The sequence below is a fragment of the Gymnoscopelus braueri genome (assembly GCF_963280865.1).
Source record: "Gymnoscopelus braueri genome assembly, chromosome: 13".
NCBI lineage: Eukaryota > Metazoa > Chordata > Actinopteri > Myctophiformes > Myctophidae > Gymnoscopelus > Gymnoscopelus braueri.
The window spans coordinates 16,052,128-16,070,928 of record NC_137615.1 but is presented as its reverse complement, the minus strand read 5'-3'; the positions used below and the strand labels follow the sequence as shown (position 1 = coordinate 16,070,928).

At 39.6% G+C, this 18,801-nt stretch overlaps 1 protein-coding gene across 1 annotated transcript; it reads right to left on the bottom strand.

The window, feature by feature from the left end:
* Positions 1–6,801: 6,801 nt before the first annotated feature.
* On the bottom strand, positions 6,802–17,036 carry LOC308099295 (nuclear distribution protein nudE-like 1-B; the record flags this gene model as incomplete). The annotated part of the gene is given in 9 exon segments (XM_080448007.1): positions 6,802–6,886; positions 6,888–6,890; positions 7,501–7,643; positions 7,819–7,910; positions 8,249–8,419; positions 8,726–8,862; positions 9,132–9,280; positions 9,772–9,925; positions 16,942–17,036. Coding segments are annotated over 9 exon segments (1,029 nt in total).
* Positions 17,037–18,801: the final 1,765 nt, after the last annotated feature.

Sequence of the window (18,801 nt, the reverse complement as noted above, 5' to 3'; positions counted from 1 at the left end):
AGCAAGTGAGTTTGATACATGGAAGCTTACCCAGTGTTGATGATACCATTGTTCTACTGATAGTTGGCACAAACTTAGCATAATATGAATATACAATATTGTGGACAGGAGTCAAGACCCACACCTGCCAGACTTCCCCCTTGAAGTTACAATTCACAACATGCACAACCATAACTTGTTCATTGCGGAGGCCCTCAAACACAGAGATGTGGGAGATAATGCCATTGAGATTCTCAAAAAACTTTTTGACAGTGGCCACTCCGCTACATCTGCACTAAGTGTGTTAAAGCACAATCTCCAAATCCAGTATGGAGAGTATACCCCTATGTCTCAGCCAACCGGGATATCTGCCCAGACCACAACTTTGTACAAAGGTGTCTAACATTTATTTTTAAAGGAAGATCATGTTCAATCATGTTTTTGCTAAAGCATTTTAACTTGGGTCAACAGTGTAGGGTATTAGTTAACTATTTTTATTATTATTTATGGCCCCAACCATATAGCTTTCATAGTCCATCAGCCAATTAAAAAGAAAAGAAATCTAAATCTGGCTATTAGTTCACCAAAAATGTATTTAGTGGACAATAACTCTTACAAAAAAAAAGTCCAAGACAATATCCTACACTGTACTACTGTAGCCTACATATTGTTTTGCATTTTACTTACAAGCAAAGGTGTATACTTTATAGTTCAAATCACTATTACGTATTAATGACTTAATGTTATCGTTTTGTCCAGACTGTACCTAAATGTATCCAACGCAGAGTATGGGGCACAAAATGGCCCATCAATGTTGGAAGCCTTAGCACATCAGGTTGAGGACTACAACATCAAGTGTGCAGATATTTGTGCAAAGATGGTCACTTCCACGTCAGGAGCTCCACTCTTATATATGAATATGAATTTGAACAATTCAAATTCACTGTAGTGGCACTCCGTCTAAATCTTCTATAAATGTACCACTTGGTGGAGTAGACCTCATGAAAACACAAAAAAGTAGTTGTACGCGAACGACAAGACAAAGTAACTTTTCTTGAAAAGGTTTTACTTAGAAAAAACATAAAAGGTTACAGGGTCAAATGTACGGTCAAAAAACTGTGTTGCTTCCTTCAATGTCTGACTCCAACTGAACTAACAGACTGCTTGGCATCATCAGAGCTATACACAGGTGCATCAAACTAGACTAATTAGGCCCTAATCAAACATCACACAGAATAACAGGTCAGCTAGACCTTTGTAGACACACCTGATACTTGTGAAGCACAATCAAATGTAATCAGATTACCAGCAAAAGCTTTTTTACCTTTTTAGCATAAAGTATTCTTAATCTTAAACATGAATTTACTCAAAATAAAACTATGACAATTGGCTCCTACATTCACATATAACATTGTGATTGGCTTGTGGCTTTTTTTCTTTTCTAAACTTTATTGAACACTGTTACAAATCACACTAACTAACGTCTTTTTCCAGTGGTAACCTATTTATATCATTGATATATTAAATAAGTTTGAAAAGGGCTTAATGGTGATTATTTAGTGAATTATGGACAATTTGTTTGTTTTAACAGAAGGTTTTGTTAAATAAGTTTGAAGAGGCTTAATGGTGATTATTTAGTGAATTATGGACAATTTGTTTGTTTTAACAGAACGTTTTATTAAATAAGTTTGAAGAGGCTTAATGGTGATTATTTAGTGAATTATGGACAATTTGTTTGTTTTAACAGAACGTTTTATTAAATAAGTTTGAAGAGGCTTAATGGTGATTATTTAGTGAATTATGGACAATTTGTTTGTTTTAACAGAACGTTTTATTAAATAAGTTTGAAGAGGCTTAATGGTGATTATTTAGTGAATTATGGACAATTTGTTTGTTTTAACAGAACGTTTTATTAAATAAGTTTGAAGAGGCTTAATGGTGATTATTTAGTGAATTATGGACAATTTGTTTGTTTTAACAGAACGTTTTATTAAATAAGTTTGAAGAGGCTTAATGGTGATTATTTAGTGAATTATGGACAATTTGTTTGTTTTAACAGAACGTTTTATTAAATAAGTTTGAAGAGGCTTAATGGTGATTATTTAGTGAATTATGGACAATTTGTTTGTTTTAACAGAACGTTTTATTAAATAAGTTTGAAGAGGCTTAATGGTGATTATTTAGTGAATTATGGACAATTTGTTTGTTTTAACAGAACGTTTTATTAAATAAGTTTGAAGAGGCTTAATGGTGATTATTTAGTGAATTATGGATAATTTCTTTGTTTTAACAGAACTTAATAATATGTTTTCGCGATAATATATTTGTGTCTTTATGATATTAATATATGATAATATATAATAATATATAAAGATGCCCGCCGCCCGAGGCAATCCAAAAAATCTTCTAAGTGCAAAGTACCACCAGGTCCCTGCGGAGGGGGGTCCCCTCCACCCAGCCTTGTACCCAGGATCAGGGTGCATTGGGCTGGGTAGAGAGGGACGACCGAAGGGGGTCCCCTGGTTCTTTTTGAAAAATACAAAAAATATTATAAGTACAAAGTACTTGGATTTTTTTTGGGGGGGTCCAAAATGTTTTGGGGGGCCCAAAACTCGTAAAATGCATAGATTTTGCCACAGTTATACCTACAAGTTATAGGTATACCTTTTTTCCTCATTCATGCATCCCTGAAGATCAATTTCTTAATGCCTGGTATGGTGTAGAAATGACAAGCACATGATATCATGCATAGAAAATAGTTGTGCAAATATTGTACTTTTACTCCGCTACAATTATTTGAAAACTTTAGTTACTTTGCAGATATACATTATTACATTATAAATCATACATTAATCCCTTTAGCCCTATTTTATACCTAGGCTATTTGAAAATAGCCGATCTACAAGCTCCACAAGCTTGTAGATCTGCTATTTTCAAACATTTGAGTAGTTTTACTTTTGGTACTTTAAGTACATTTTGATACCAATACCTTTTTTACTTTCACTCAAGTACATTTTCAATTCCAAACTTTTAACAGAGTGCTTTACATACATACATTGCAGTATTGATACTTTTACTTAAGTAATTGAGTACTTTTCCCACCACTGTACCTGGGCGTTGTTGTTCTACAAACTTTGTTTTTAACCACATTGTCAGCTTCTTCAACTCTGTCTTCTTTTCTCTTAAACATCTCAGTTAGTTTTCGTTGCATTGTGCTTCATTTATTTTTAAATTGCATTCTTCATCAAAACAGTGTATATCTCCCCTCGCGTTTCTTTTCTTTTCTTTTTTTTCCAGAAAAGACGTGTTGAACCAATCAGAACTAACTATGCTAGTCTGTCAGGCAACCAGAAACATGTTTTGAACGTTGGTGGGATTTAATTCGTCGTAAAGCCTGCCTTCTTTATCCGGTAATTTGCAAACACACACATAGGCACGGACAAAGGCCGTTTCCGTATCCGTTTTATACCGGATCTTCAAGGTGCAAAGTGAATTGATGATCCCAGTCCCAGTTTCGTTTCGCTGGAGAAGACAATTCAAAAGCACTTTATTAGAAAATGTAACGCTTGTGTATGTTAATCTGACGTTAGTAGATTATGTTTTCTTTTTGAACATGGCCATGGGCTGTGGCAGGTTATTTAATTTGGGATTTTCACAACTACCTTCGACTTTTTCTTAACGGAACGGCGTTCCGGCACCTAATCCTTTACCGGAACGCCGTTCCGGACCGTGCCGGCCCACTTTCACCAGTATAAGGCATATCAATATAAATAGATATTATGGGTTCAAAAATGTTTTGCATTGCATTTAACTAGACTAAAAACACATACAGACCCGATGTCTTCCCCCAGAGCTGTGTTGGAGAGAGGGAGGGGGAGAGAGAGAGAGAGAGAGAGAGAGAGAGAGAGAGAGAGAGAGAGAGAGAGAGATTTCAGTTCATCCAGGGTGTTTGTGTTGTTTATAGAGCAGGAGGGACAACATGAGTGGTGGACAGACCACTAAACACACACACACAGAAATGCACACAACTAGATATAGAAGGGGAAATTGTACAGTATCTTCTTATTTCATCTTTTTATGTTTCTTCATAAAATAATGGCCTATTTTTGTTGTAGTATATTGCAATGCTATTTTCACCCTATAATGACACAGCCAAAATAGGCAGGCCAGGTTGAAAGCAGTTATGTCTGTCTGTGAGTTTTCTGAATATTTAAAAGTATTACAAGAGCTTGTGACTAAATAATAACTACTGTTACAGTACATTGGATCTTTTGGAAGGCAGTTCTGTTTTTCATTTCCTGAAAAGTAACCCGGTTTTGGTTTTCCGCCCGAAAGTGATTATATGGAAAAGATTTAATGAAATAAAGGAAGTTAACCAGCATCTTAGACGTATTCATAGTCCAGGTCAAACAAGTGACCAAAACAGCAAACAAACAAAAAACACAGTGTGAAAACAAAACAGCTTACTGGCAGTGTGGTGGAATTACTGTCATACAATACGGCAATGCAAATAACACTTCTCTAAGCTCCAAATCTGTGTAACACTATAAATTATTGTATTTTAGTCATGTTTAATTCTTGGTTATTACTCCATCAATCGTTCTGTTTTTGTTGCTTAATCATTTTAAATAAAGGTCACCTTATTTTAACTGAAGTGTTTGTTGTTCCCTTCAGATTGTTGTTGACATCCGTCACATCTTAAATAAACAGCTTTTAAAAAGACGTTTCGTGTATGCGTGTTCGGGTGTTTGATTGAGTGTTTAACCCTCTTTTTGGACAGACTGACTAAAAAGACTAAAAACTGCTGTTTGGACGCCATCTAGTGTCCATCAGCAGACACTACATCTGTCTGAGGATATGGGTGTAAAATGTATTTCAGATTTGATTATTACACTAGGTTAGGAGTCTTCAACAGGCCTTTTGTAGACAAATATGTATTTACATCAATGTGTTTATGTAGTTTATCAATGTTTAATAATAATAGGTTAACAGGGTGGCGGGGGGGGGGGGAGAATCTCTCCTGCCCTAAATGCAGGAGAGATGCCAACACTCCTGAGTTTTGACCACGTCTCCTGACACTCCTGGATCGTCATTTCTTCTGGTTCTCTCCTGGATTTGGTATCAAACTCCCAAAACTCACCAGAACACATATATATACACACATATACTATGTTAAACAGTTTCTGGGGGAGGACCACCAATAATTATTTACAAGCGACTTTACAGAGAAACTTGGCCACAGTCGCTTATAATAGGCAGACTTGGCAATTCCAACCAGTTCCTTTCCCCTCCATCAGGCGCCCCGGCTGACCAGGGGCAGGCAGTATCCACAATTTTCCTAGGCTGTGTGGGCATCACTTCCTGTCGATTTGATCCCATGAAATCGACAGGAAGTGATGCCCACACAGCCTAGGAAACTTGTGGATAGAGACCAGGATTACTGCATGTTTTTTTGTGAGGGTACCTACCCTAGGAGACACGGGGAGAACATGCAAACTCCACACAGAGTAGGCCCTTTCACCAACCCCATCTAGGGTATGGGCAGAGTGGTAGCCTTTTGATGTTTTCACACCACCCATGAATCAGTGAGGATATGCTTTCGATTGGTTACCTCAGTGATACAAAAAGCATTGGCAAACTTAGTAAAGTAACATGAAGGAGTATACTGAAGATATGTTGAAAAACTGTATTCTCTTAAGGTTAATGATCAAGTATTTTTTGCGATGAGTTTATGGTGCATTTGTTTGATCCTGAATTAAGGAAAACTGTTCTTTTCAACCTTTATTGCATCTTATGTATTCAAACATATTTGACAAACAATTGTACGCTTTTAAAAGTCAGAGCATTACAACATGCCATACAGAATCTCAAATAAATAAGACCTTGATGCCAAATGTCAGTATGTACAAATGTGGTAGGCAAAGTTTACAATCGTTACAAACTTATGTACATCATTTAATTTACTGTAGCAACTGGCTCATGTAGTGCTCAAAAAGGAATTACCCATAATGTGAAATAACTAGAAGATTTGACTAAAAGCTCCAAATGATGCTTCCAAAATGTGAAAGGGTAGGATGACAACCATTTGAAGAGATTTGTCAATGGGAGCAGACAATTCAGGACAATAGAATGTCAACATCTAATGCACGTGAAAAAGTTTACAAAGTTAATCAACAAACAAGTGTTGGAGGATGACACAATAAGGCCATGACGCACCATAAATATACAGCACCCAAAGCTGACAGCCTGTCCCTTGGCAAGACAAGAGTTCTATCATTTGATTCATTAATTCGGTAGAACTGGAATTCAGTGAAGGTTGTCAGAGCCAATCTCAATCACTCACATTACTAATCAATAGTTGATACCAGTTACATATCAGAATGGAGGTGAGTGTGCCGGTCATCCGAGATTAAAAAAAGGAAATATAAACTTTTGTTTCCATGAATTGCTTATAGGTGCACATGGAGCTGCAAAAAAATAAATACAATAAAATCAATAAGATATTGTGCAGTCAAGTCTCACACACGCGCCACATACACCTCTTTCTCTCAGATGCACACATACAGTATGCACTGTAATGGTCTTTCAAGTGTCCCATGTTCCCTCGTTCTGCGGGGTGCAGAGGAGCTTCCTTCAGAGGTTCTAGTTGTGGTTTAGGTTAGCCCTGGTCCAGAGAGCGTTAGAGTTCTCTGTAACGCCCTGCCAGGCGCTCAGCTCTGCTCATAGACAAGGAATTCCTTGTCTATGAGCAGAGCCGAGCGCCTGGCAGGGCGTTAGAGAACTCAATAACGCTCTGGACCAGGGCTAGGGTTTAGGTATACCTCATACACCGAGAGGCAGCATGCTGGGTGGAGACACGGCTCTGGATGATGTCATGGAGGTCAGTGAGCTGGGGTCCAGCCCGTTTAGTCCTGCCATCATGCACGGGTTGAAAAGAGGACACATAGAAACGCATGTGAAAACAGTGATACGACCGAGTTGGTATTCAATCCACATCTGCTCTGGGGGTGACATGTTACCAGTGGTAGAATTACTCAAACATTTTACTTAATAAAAGTAGTAATACCACAATATAAAAATACTGTTACAAGTAAAAGGCCTGTGTTCAAAATGTTAAAGTAAAAGTATCATCAAAATATGCTTTAAGTACCAAAAGTAAAAGTACTAAAATGTTCGAATATAGCAGATCTACAAGCTCGGGACGCGTTGTGAGCTTGTAGATCGGCTATTTTCAAATAACCTAGGTATAAAATGGTTTAATTAAGTGGTTAATGCCTGTTCTATAATATACTAATGTATATCTGCAAAGTAACTAGTAACTAAAGGTTTCAAGTAAAAGTACAATATTTGCCTCTGAGATGAGTGAAGTGGAAGTTAATGTATTGAAAATACTCCAGTAAAGAAAAAAAAACTCATTGTTCTTAAGTACAGTACTTTAGTAAATGTACTTAGTTACTTTACACCATTGCATGTTACTGCATGTATGACTTTGGCAATCAAACAGGGGTGGGAGGGACTCACGCTTTGTCAAAGTAAGTGGTGTGTAGCGAGTGGGAGAACTTGTTGCTGTTGATAAGTGCGCCGTTGGCTGCGTTGTTGTAATTCTTCCTCGCCGTCTGGTCTTTGGCAAAGTTTCTGCAGGCAGCCAGTTTGGACGCCAATGCCTGGTGAGGTGACAAAGTAGGAAACATTAACATAAAGCGTGGGTTTCATCATGTAGACATGATCTAACACGTAATCCTACTTGTAATTCGAAGCACAATGTGAACTTACTTTGGTGAGATTTAAATGTTTAAACAGGTACATTAAATCCATCCAGTTGAGAAGAATGACACGTACCCCGACTTTCCTCAGAAGGTCCCCGACAATGTTGAGAGCAGAGATTCTAGCGGAGGGCGTGAGAGAGTTGCTGCCACAGCCATTGGTCAATGCTAGAAGGCGGCAAATAGATCACGAAAAAAATTCTATTAACCCATTAGGGAAAGCAGCCATGTCAGTTTAGATCTTAGCTATACGCATTTCAGAAAACTTAGGATTTAGAACATTGGCCCTCAAAAATAGCAGATATACAAGCTACCAGATATACAAGCTGCGAGTTTGTACATCTGCTATTTTTGAAAACATCTGTGCGTTTGAATTTTTTTTTTTTTTAACACAAATTATTTACTGGTTTAGAGGGCATTTGCAGAATCAGCCTCAGTTCTTAATGGGTTAATAGACACAGGCCCACCTGTCCCAACTTCAAACAAACGGTAAGAGAGATGCAGACCTTTTGGGTTGATAGAGAAGGGGTGCTCCAAGCCCTTCCCTACAGGTGTGGCAGGCAGTGATAAGGACGCCTGCGCCGCAGAGTCCATCTTGTCGATGTCTAAGGTGGGTGAGCTGGGTGCCGACATCCTGTCTGTGGCCCTCTGCCGTACCGCCAGCTCCTGTCTCAGGTCTGCAGGAGAAACGCATTGACATGCCACCACTTAACTACATGAACCAAGGAACTAAAGGGGGTACAACTGGTATTTCTTTGTTAACCCATTAAGACCGGGAAAGTATCTGTGTCATTTTCGATTTTAGCTAAAATGCATTATTAAAGCGGGTGCAAGTGATTTTTTTTGGTTAAAATAACTGCAGAATACCCCCCCCCCCCCACTGGGCCCCCCCATCCAGCACTTTAGTAATTGAACATAGAAGACAGAACAGTAGAGTAAAGTTCTAAGTAATATAATGCTTTGTGTCTGTCGTGGTGTCATACCTCGCGCTTCATCCTTCAGCCGCTGCACAGAGACCAGGAGGGACTCCTTCTCGTCTAGTTCGCTCTCAAGGAACGCATTTCTCTCAATGGCTTGATTCAAACGACTCTCGAAGTCCTCCAGGGACACCATCGTAGCCCTGGATGTAAAGGACAGGGTGAGCAACTGACTTCATAGTACAATGTGGAGACACAAAGTCTTATGGAAATGAACAAATGTGATGTAATATTAACACTGGACAGTACATAGGCTGAGATGAAGGCCTACAACAGGACTGAATGAGAGTTGCAATACATGCAACTTTAACCGTAAACTTAATCTTTTAATAAGCATGCCTCTACGTCCTTTGAAGCGGCTGCTTGCATCTGTTTAAACGCAAGAGTGCGAGTGCCGGACTCGAACCCTGACCTCTTAGCTCTCTCCAAGTCGTCATTGGCCTGCTCCAGCTCTCTGACGCATTTGTGAAGCTGCTCCTTGATGCTACGTGTCTGCCCCAGGTCATCTTCTAGCACGTTGATCTGCTTGTAGCTCTGGGCGTACTGCTGCGCCAACTTCTCCTGTGATGTACACAATATATGAGCGAGTGAGTGAGTGAGTTTTAAGAGAAACCGTGGATGAAGAGCATATAGTTGAAGAGAACTAAACTCTCTCAAGCTCAGATCAAATGCTATGTCGTACCCCCATCACAATCTGAGGCTGGAAAAAGAAGCCTTGCGTATTTTTGGCCCTGGTCGTGGAACGACCTGCAGACCAAACTCAAATTGGCTTTTGTGATCCCTCTAGTGAGTTTTAAAAGGATTGCCATGGAGACACTTCCCAGACATTGCTGCTTTGCTGTGTAGCAAATGTTGCCCTTAGTTTTATTGGCCACTTTGTAGATTGTCTTTATTTTCTTGAGCTTCCTAGATAGTGGGTATGTCTTTACGGATGTTATATGTCTGTCATTGTCCTGTATTTGTCGTTACTGGCGGATCTGTGTAACATTTAATGCCTCTTGAGCAGTTCACACTCGTGACCTGCCTACTCAGACCTGGCTCGGTTACTGTACCTTGAGGTTGTCCACCTCGCTCCTCAGCCTCTGGTTCTCCACCAGCAGGTCTCTGAGGCGGTGCTCCGACTGCCCCAGCTGGGCCTCCAGTTCAGCCTCCAGCTCCCGACTGCCCTCCTGGAACTCCTGCAGTTCCTCCTGGGAGTCTGTGCATCTATTCGTGAAAATGACAATTGCACAAAAAGTCGTTTTAACAACTTTCACCCTGACACCTCCCTATTTTGGGCATATTATTGTAGGCAAAATGCTTCAAAATCTTCCCAAAATAAGCTCTGCTATCTTTGAATAGCTGAAGTATATGGCTTAAATGGTTAAACAGATAATTCATAAAGTAAGTAATAGGCAGATACACTGTATATCAGTAACATGTATTAGCCACAATAAAAGAAAGAATATTCTGCCCAGTCAGCCTACACAGTAATAACATGAAATCTGCTCAAATCAAAAAGGTTGTCATTAGTGCATGTGAGTGACCACTGTTCGCAGTAAAAGTGATCGCAAGAAAACATAACTAAAACATGCAAGCTAAACCAAGGCGAACTACAGCCTTGGAGTTTTTTCCACAGGTTGATGGTTTTTTTCCCCTCCATATGTACCCGCAGCAGGAAATACTTAGAAAACCTCCAGGATGTTAACCCCCTGTGTGCCATTTTTCTCTGCAACTGAGAGACATACATGTACAGGTCCTAACTCCAACAGGAAATTGTGAACCATGAAGAACACAGGTTGCAAAAAAAATACAGCTGTCCACAGCTGTCTATGTCAAACAGAACAAGCTCTCAAATGGCGTTATGCTCACAAAAGATATCCCGAAATAGGTTTATAATAGATAATGAAGTTGGTTTTGATACAAAATCATTTAAAATAAATGAAATTTCAATTGCTGTGACTGTGGAAAGCAACACCTCATTTAACAAATGCTCCCTTTATTTAAAAAAGAAATGAGGGTAAAGTGCGTAACAGAGCACCACTTATGATATGAGACATGGCATAACCTGATTTGTAGAAGTAAACATAATAAGCCACAGGAGAATATACCTTATGTAACCAACAGGCACTGTGATTTCCACACAATGTGTAGGGTGTACAGTACCCCACAACAATGGGGTACACTACAGAGTACTATTAAGGGAGCTTAACAAAGAAACATTTTGCCTTGGAAGGAGCTGCTGTTCTAGTGTCTGTGTGAAGCAGGGTGTTCCAAGAAAAGATAATTTGTTCTCAGCAAACCTTCCCAGGGTAAATAAAGGTGAACTGACTTGATAGCCTACTATAGCAGTAAAAGTCTATGAATTGTTAAAGGTGAAATAAAACTTGTTTTATTTTTTTTAGGTTAGCTTTGCTTAAAATATTATTTGATTTCCAATAGAAAATAGAACTGTGCAGTAGGGTTAAGTCACTGAAAGCTAATGTACAGACCTGCAGCAAATCCAGAGTGATGTGCACCTCACTTACTACTGCAGACTGACTCTTTTATACTAGGGTGTGGCTGCAATTGCAATCACTGGTGTGACTGATCAGTGACTTGATTGATTGCTGAGACTGTGTGTGCGTGTGTGCGTGCGTGCGTGGAGCGCTGGCCGGACTGTGAGGCTATGGTTTTCCTGCATAATGGCATTTGGAAAACGTTTGCCCCGTTTCAGCAAGATGTGTGTGTCTCATGGCTCCATTGCAAATTCTATTCTTCTACGCACTGTTAACCTCTACCACATTTAAGGCAATAAAAGGATTGCAGAGCCCACATTCAAGATTTGTGAACCAAACTTCACCATAAATAGAATCAAGTAATTTAGGAGCAGGAAGTCTACATACGGTACACAACAAAGAGTTTCTATGATCTTGGCAGGGATTCAATTTGGATGTACATATTTACAATATAGTGGTCTGGAGATTCCTAGATTCTCGCTCTTATAGAAAGAGTTTTGCAGAGATGATCTGAAATACACCTACAGTACCTGAGAATATTTAGCTAAATCTCTTTGATCCTTTAAATCACTATTAGAGACTAGTTTTTATTTCATCAATGATAAGGATAATTCCTTTAAACAGGTCGTTCATGAAAGTCCTTGCGGTCTTGTTTCCAATGAGAACCTGTGAGCAATTAGGGGTTAAGAGTCTTGCTCAGGGACAAATTTCATTTCATCGACACATTTGCTGGCCTGGCCTGGGATCGTACCTGGGGCAACCAGGGCCTCTGGCTCCCTAGGCGGGCTCACTAACCACTCAGCTATGGTTTTGATTGAGTCTGTTGCATTATTTATTGTGTGCCTTATATCTTTTGTTATTATTGTACGTACACATGTTTTAGCGGCAGGTCTCCTACCTCTCCCAGTCCCAACACTAATGAATGGATTATTTTCCAGTTTGCTACGGCCAAGGCTGGCCTGGCATCATAATGGTCAGTTCAGGACGTTTGGCTTATACTACAGTATAAGTCATATGTCTTTTGGTTTGTTTGTTTATTGGTTAGTTGCCATTGTCGCTTGAAGCCATTGGTCACACATGATCTTTTAATCAAGCAGTGCTTCCCAAATGGTGTGCCAAGGCACACTTGGGATTCTGTGACAACCACACATTATTATTGTAATATAGGCCTACGTATAATATACAAAAAGTTATGAATTATGTTTTAATTTAATACATCAGTACTACTCATTTCCCAATACAGAGGCAACTTCTATACTGCCCCAAAACTATATTTTAATCATTTTCAACCTGGTGTCCCTATTGTGGGAATAACATTATGGGCAGAAAGTTTTAATTTCAATGTTTTCTCTTTTTTTTTTTACAAATGCAACACATAACTTGAGCACAAAAGGTATGGGAACCACTGCAGTAGATGTAATAATAAGCCAAATTGGTCACACGTTATCTTTTAACGTAGTCTTGCAATGCTTGTTGTCCCTGCAGGTGTCCGTGAACCCAACCTATCAGCTGAAGGAACTGGAGATTGCCCTGAGAAAGGTGTGCAGTATAATGTGAGGCTAGTGCGTCAGAGAGCATACCGGGGTAAGGGTTATCTCGGTCTAGTGACACAAGCACATGCCACTGTTTATAAAGTGGCGAAGAAACATGTCGATCAGTTGATCAGAGTCCCAAGGGCTCTATACAAGGCTCTACACTATTTATCTTTGGGCAAAAAAAGTTGATCTACAAGCTCACAACACATTGCGTTGTGAGCTTGCAGATCGGCTATTTTTGTCAAATATTCCCCTCAGAATAGGGATGCTAGCTTTCAAGTGGATTAATGGAACTTGATTTGATATACACAGGTCCAGTGCACAGCAGTGGTCTGCCCTACTGAGTTTAAAACGCTCACAAGTACGTATGCTTAAGTACGTATGCTTAAGTACAGTATGTCAGTATCAACTTTCTATCAAGGTCCGAATCATGTCAGTATTATGGTCAGTATCATGTCCACCGTCAGTATCATGTCCACCGTCAGTATCATGAAGACTACATGAAGTTTGACTGTGAGTTCTGTGCCTCTGTCTGTACACAGTGATATTGCCAGTCTATCAGCAATAGGTTTGGGATACTGCCGGATCGAAGGACGCATAAAGGACATGGTCATCCGAGGGGGAGAGAACATTTATCCTGCTGAAATAGAGCCATTTCTACACACCCATCCCAAAGTACAAGAGGCGCAGGTGAGACTGAGAACCACTAGAGGACATCAAAGAGTCTGGTGAAGGCACTCCATACCTAATTCAAAATATTAGTCTGTTTCTGTCAATTGTCAAAACGTCTTTAATTGTGTACATACGTCTAAAATCTGTATGGATGTATTTCCTATGGACCATCATAAAGATCATTTACCTGTTGAACCAAGTTGGTGGTAGATTTGGGCTGTCGACATACATTAATTAATAATTTTTACTCATACTGTGTCACTGAAAGAATTATTGGTAATTGCGGAATCAGCCACGGTATAAGCGTGATAATGCAATTTGAGCAGGGTCAGTTATAAGAAAATTATTTGATTTGATTACTTTCTCATAACAGACATGCTCCCGGACTTAACATTAGGCACTATTAGTAGTAACATTTAGGCATGCGTTTAGGGGGCAGTGCTGGATGGATAGTATCTTTTACCAAAGCCGAGGACAACTGAATATCCACTGCCTTTATCCAATTGCACTGCCACTGAAACATTCATTTGGTTTCCTACATTATCCACCGTACCTTTCCCTTTTCTTCACAAGAACTTCATGCTGCTGCTAATCTAAGTAATAGTTAAACTACTGTTTTTGGATTTTGGAGAGGAGTTTTGGGAGAGGAATTTTGAGATGTTTCAGTTTAAATATTTCATGAGCAACGAAGATATGACATCCGCATGAACGGCTGTTAGTCTCGCTTCGGAGAAATACATTCTTGGCGTTGTGTTTCTCTGCCTGTGTCCTAGGTGATTGGGGTGAAAGATGAGAGGCTGGGAGTCTGGGAGAGCAGGTGTGGGCTTGCATCAAGTTAAAGGCGGGCCAAGCCTCCAATGAAGAAGAGATACAAGCTTTCTGCAAGGGCCAGGTATGAGGAGGAGACAGGTAGTACCACTGGTGTGTTCTACCGTGTTACGCTATATACGTAGTGTGACCTGCAAAAAAAAAGCGTAGCCATCCAAAAACTGTATCTGATACGCAGGAGGAGGGGCTGGGGGCAGCAAGAATGTAGACTTCAGTTCAAATAGCCTTTTTCATGTGATAATGTGGCATCTGAGGTGAAGGCTTATGTGTGACGATTGTCTCGAGGTGATAATGACCGGTGACCGTTGGAGTTTTTAAATAACTCACACATTAACTACTTAACAATAGAGTGGTTATTTCATTCGGTGACTACGCGCGGGGATAATTATGGTATGCCCTCCAAAAAAACCTAGAACACACCACTGGGTAGTACCATTGCTACATGCTCACTTAATTTACTTAATTTACTTAATTTAAAGTCTATGGAGACGAGCGACCACCGTGTTCCCCACTGTGGCAGGAGGTGGGGAAAGCATAAAGCCAAGCAACAAAGTTGAGAAAAGTTCAATTTGACGCTTCGAGAAAGAGCATCAAGCCAATCGGAAGCGAGCTATGCTCTGAAGTAAGCGTGGGGTTGGCATATACACTCAACACCTACTGTAAAGAAGTTTCAAATATTGATAACAAAGTTTTGAACTAGCAGTGAAATTACTCATGACTGAGAAACTACATGGCCTATTTCTGTATAAATCCTTTACAAACGAGCTGCCAGAGATGGGCATCGAGTGTCTGTACTTGTCCTCAAACAGCCTGTCACCTACCCAGCCAGGTACAGCTGCTGCTCGATTTGATCTGCTTGGGCCACCGGAGCCCTCGCTAGGGCACAACAACTCGCTTATTTATGAGGGTGTCACTCATACAGTGTTAATTTCGTCGACTAAAAAAATGTTTGTCGACTACCTTTTTTCTCAATCTCAACCACCTAAGTGGAGAAGAGATCCAGTAGAACTAAAAGCAAATATTGTACTTTTACTCCACTACAATTATTTGACAACTTTAGTTACTAGTTACTTTGTAGATTCTGATTATTATTACAAAACTTATACAGTATTAACCACTTCAGCTCTACATACATTTCGGCCATTCGAAAATAGCTGATCTACAAGCTCAAAATGCATCGCGATGCGACAGAGTGTCATGTCTCTTCTAGAATTGTTTCTCTAAGTTAAGACTGAGCTCTCTCTCTCTCTCTCTCTCTCTCTCTCTCTCTCTCTCATTTTTCACCCTAAATCTAAAGCCATCTGTAAATTTGCAATCTAAGATACACTTTGTACACTATGCACATGTTGGAATGACTTATGAAAGCTTCAAAGCCGATGTTTACATTTCTTAGTTGTGCATTTTTTTGTAAATAATGTAAATTTTTAATGTGTTGGGTTGGGCCTATAGGTCATGATGTCACAGAATCATGTCCTGGTCTGGTTGGTGTGATTAGCCACACACAGGTCACAGGCAATCACTGAGAGACACTCCTACAGAGGAGTGTGATTGTCTCACACCTGTGAACCTGAAGGGGTGTATATATATGAGAAGATGTTGGTATCATTGTTGTAAGACACTCTTGATGAAAGTCCAGTGGGAACGAAATGTCTGTCAATTTAAATAAAAGAAGCTGCTGGGCAAGAGCAGTGTGTGGGACTTTTTGTTCATGAGAATATTTGTTCATGTTTGCTTCAGTTTTCACTGTCCAACGCCCCTGCATCCAAAAGAAGTAGATGTGCGAATACTTCCTTTACATATAAATAAATTCACCATATATCTTTTACTGTAATCTGAAAAAAAGAAGAAGTGTATTGCAGGAAACTATCATTAAACTTTGTAATCGTGAACCCCTCTTATTTTCACAATGTAGCTGTTAAACTCCTGGCAAAGCTGAGAGAGCAGGCTGCAGTGCGTTGACTGTCACCACAACAGATGTGGGTGGCCCTGGCTGTGGAACGCGGGATAGCTAAGGACCGAGCTGCAGATGGCACCATTGGAGAAATCATTGTAAGTTTTAATTTGCCAACTACTTTATTTGCTGTAATGTCAATCTGTTTATTGTATTTCCATGGTGTTGGATGCTTTCATTGTATGTCTTGCATCTAGCTACCAAGAGAGGAAAAGATGTACACTAAATTATCCAGTTAATGAAACATTGTTCTTTAATTGTCATTCCAGAAGCCACGTGACGAATTGCCAGCCGTAAGAAGGTGACCGGTCACCAGGCAGAGTTGCAGACTCTACGTTTTCTGAAAGGGGCTTCAGATGAAGATGATGGAAGGGGCACGCTCGGTAGACTTTTTTTCCCCTTTTTTTACCAGGCTACCTTGCCTTGTGACATACAGACCCTTAACGAACCAAACTGAGTTCTCTTCAAGTGGACCAACAGAAAAGGAGGATTTGCTTCTCTTTCTGGTCAACCTCAGCTCTCTCTGATGGGGCCTCAGTCCCCTTTCTGTTTACTATAATACATTTTTAGGGTTGGCAGCAGGCAATCTGTCTACAGCAAGACTAAAAACTTTAAACGCTCAATGATGGTAATGATGGTAACTGTTCTTTTTAACCTTTTATTGTATCTTATTTATTCAAACATATTTGACAAACAATTGTACGCTTGTAAAAGTCAGCAGCATTACAACAATGCGGCGCATAGCGACATTTTTTTTACCTTTTTTTTTTATATTTGAGGGTTAAAGACTTCCAGTAGTCAATTTCCTCGTCCTTTGAAGAAAATTTGGGATGAGTCTGATTCTCTGTGTCCATGGTAGGGCAGCCTACAGGTAAACAAATGTTCATATGTTTTATAATGTTTACGAAGAGCGTAAATAAGACACTGAAGGCTAATGTACAGACCTGCAGCAGCTCCAGATCTACAAGGTCACAATGCGTTGCAACGTGATGCATTGTGAGCTTGTAGATCTGCTATTTTCAAAATATTTATATACATTTTATACATTTCAAAACTTGTGAAATGGGACATTCTGCATACTTTTGGTACTTTAAGTACTTTTACTCAAGTAACGCTTTGTCAAAGTAAGTGGTGTGTAGTGAGTGGGAGAACTTGTTGCTGTTGATAAGTGTGCCCTTGGCTGCGTTGTTGTAATTCTTCCTCGCTGTAATTCCGGACTTTTGCTTGTAACAGAGTATATCTATATTGCAGTATTGATACTTTTACTTAAGTAAAATGTGTGTACTATTTCCACCACTGCTATTTTTGACCACAATGGAAACCAGGCCCAGGGGCTTTTTGTGTTATCCTTTTAGCATAACCTTTGAGTAGGCTACTACCTGTACTACTGTTAACAGACTTGTAAATAAAGTATTAAATCAAACTTCAAGTCAAATTGAGAAATGTTCAGACGATGTGTGATGTTGATTGACACAAAACCTTTTGATTATATGCTATACTGGCCTATGAAAATGCAATTATTTTGCCCCATGCTGAGCATGGGGTTTTGCTGTCTGATGTTGCAATTAGTATTGCCAGATCTTGCGAAAGGAACCAGCAACCAGGTCTATGAAAACAAGCCCAAAAGAAGCGACTAGGCCACATGCACACTAGGGGTGGGACGATATATCGATATATCGCGATACTTTCTCCCACGATAAATGGATATACTGCCGATTTCTTTTAAATTTTGTGATATTGTTTTTCCTACTCTGTATTTGTGTAATGATGATTTTGAACTGTTGGTGCTATTTTATGTGTTTATGAATTGAATACAAGGACTATCGTGATATATCGTTGGTGAATTTTCATGCAATATATCGTGATATCGCAATATATCGTTGCTGAAATTTCTTGCAATATGTCGAATATCGTTATATCGAATATCGTGATATATATTATCGTGGGCCTAATATCGTGATATATATCGTATCGTGAGGTACCCAATCGTCCCACCCCTAATGCACACACACACAAACAGATTATACAGACTACAGTAGAGTAGCTATTTTCAAAAAAATCTTAACACAAATCTTGTATGGGGGTCCCTGGCACAAAATATTCAGATGGGGGTTCAAGGACAAATGCATATTAATTTGGGGGTCCTTGACATGATGTTTGAGAACCACTGGTTTAAACAGTAGGAAGCAAGCCTATTTCGCTTTAGAAACGAGTCCTAATAACCGCAAACACCAATAATTATTTACAAGGGACTTCACAGAAAGTCACTTATAATAGAAAGACATGGCAACGCTGATCACAACATAGAGCTCACCTGTCACTGCAAAGGCTTGGTTCTCCAAGCTATTTCCCCTAGTGGCAGAGTGGAGAATAGCTGTAGCCTTTGACCTTTTCACGCCACCCGCGCATCGGTGAGGATATGCTTTCGATTGGTTACCTCAGTGATACAGAAAGCATTGACAAACTTAGTAAAGTAACATGGAGTCACTGATAAAACACATGGAGATAATGTTGAAAAACAGTGGAGTATTCCCTTAAGGTTAATGACCAAGTATTTTTTGCGGTGGGTGTATGGTGAATTTATTTGATCCTGAATGAAGGAAAACTGTTCTTTTCAAC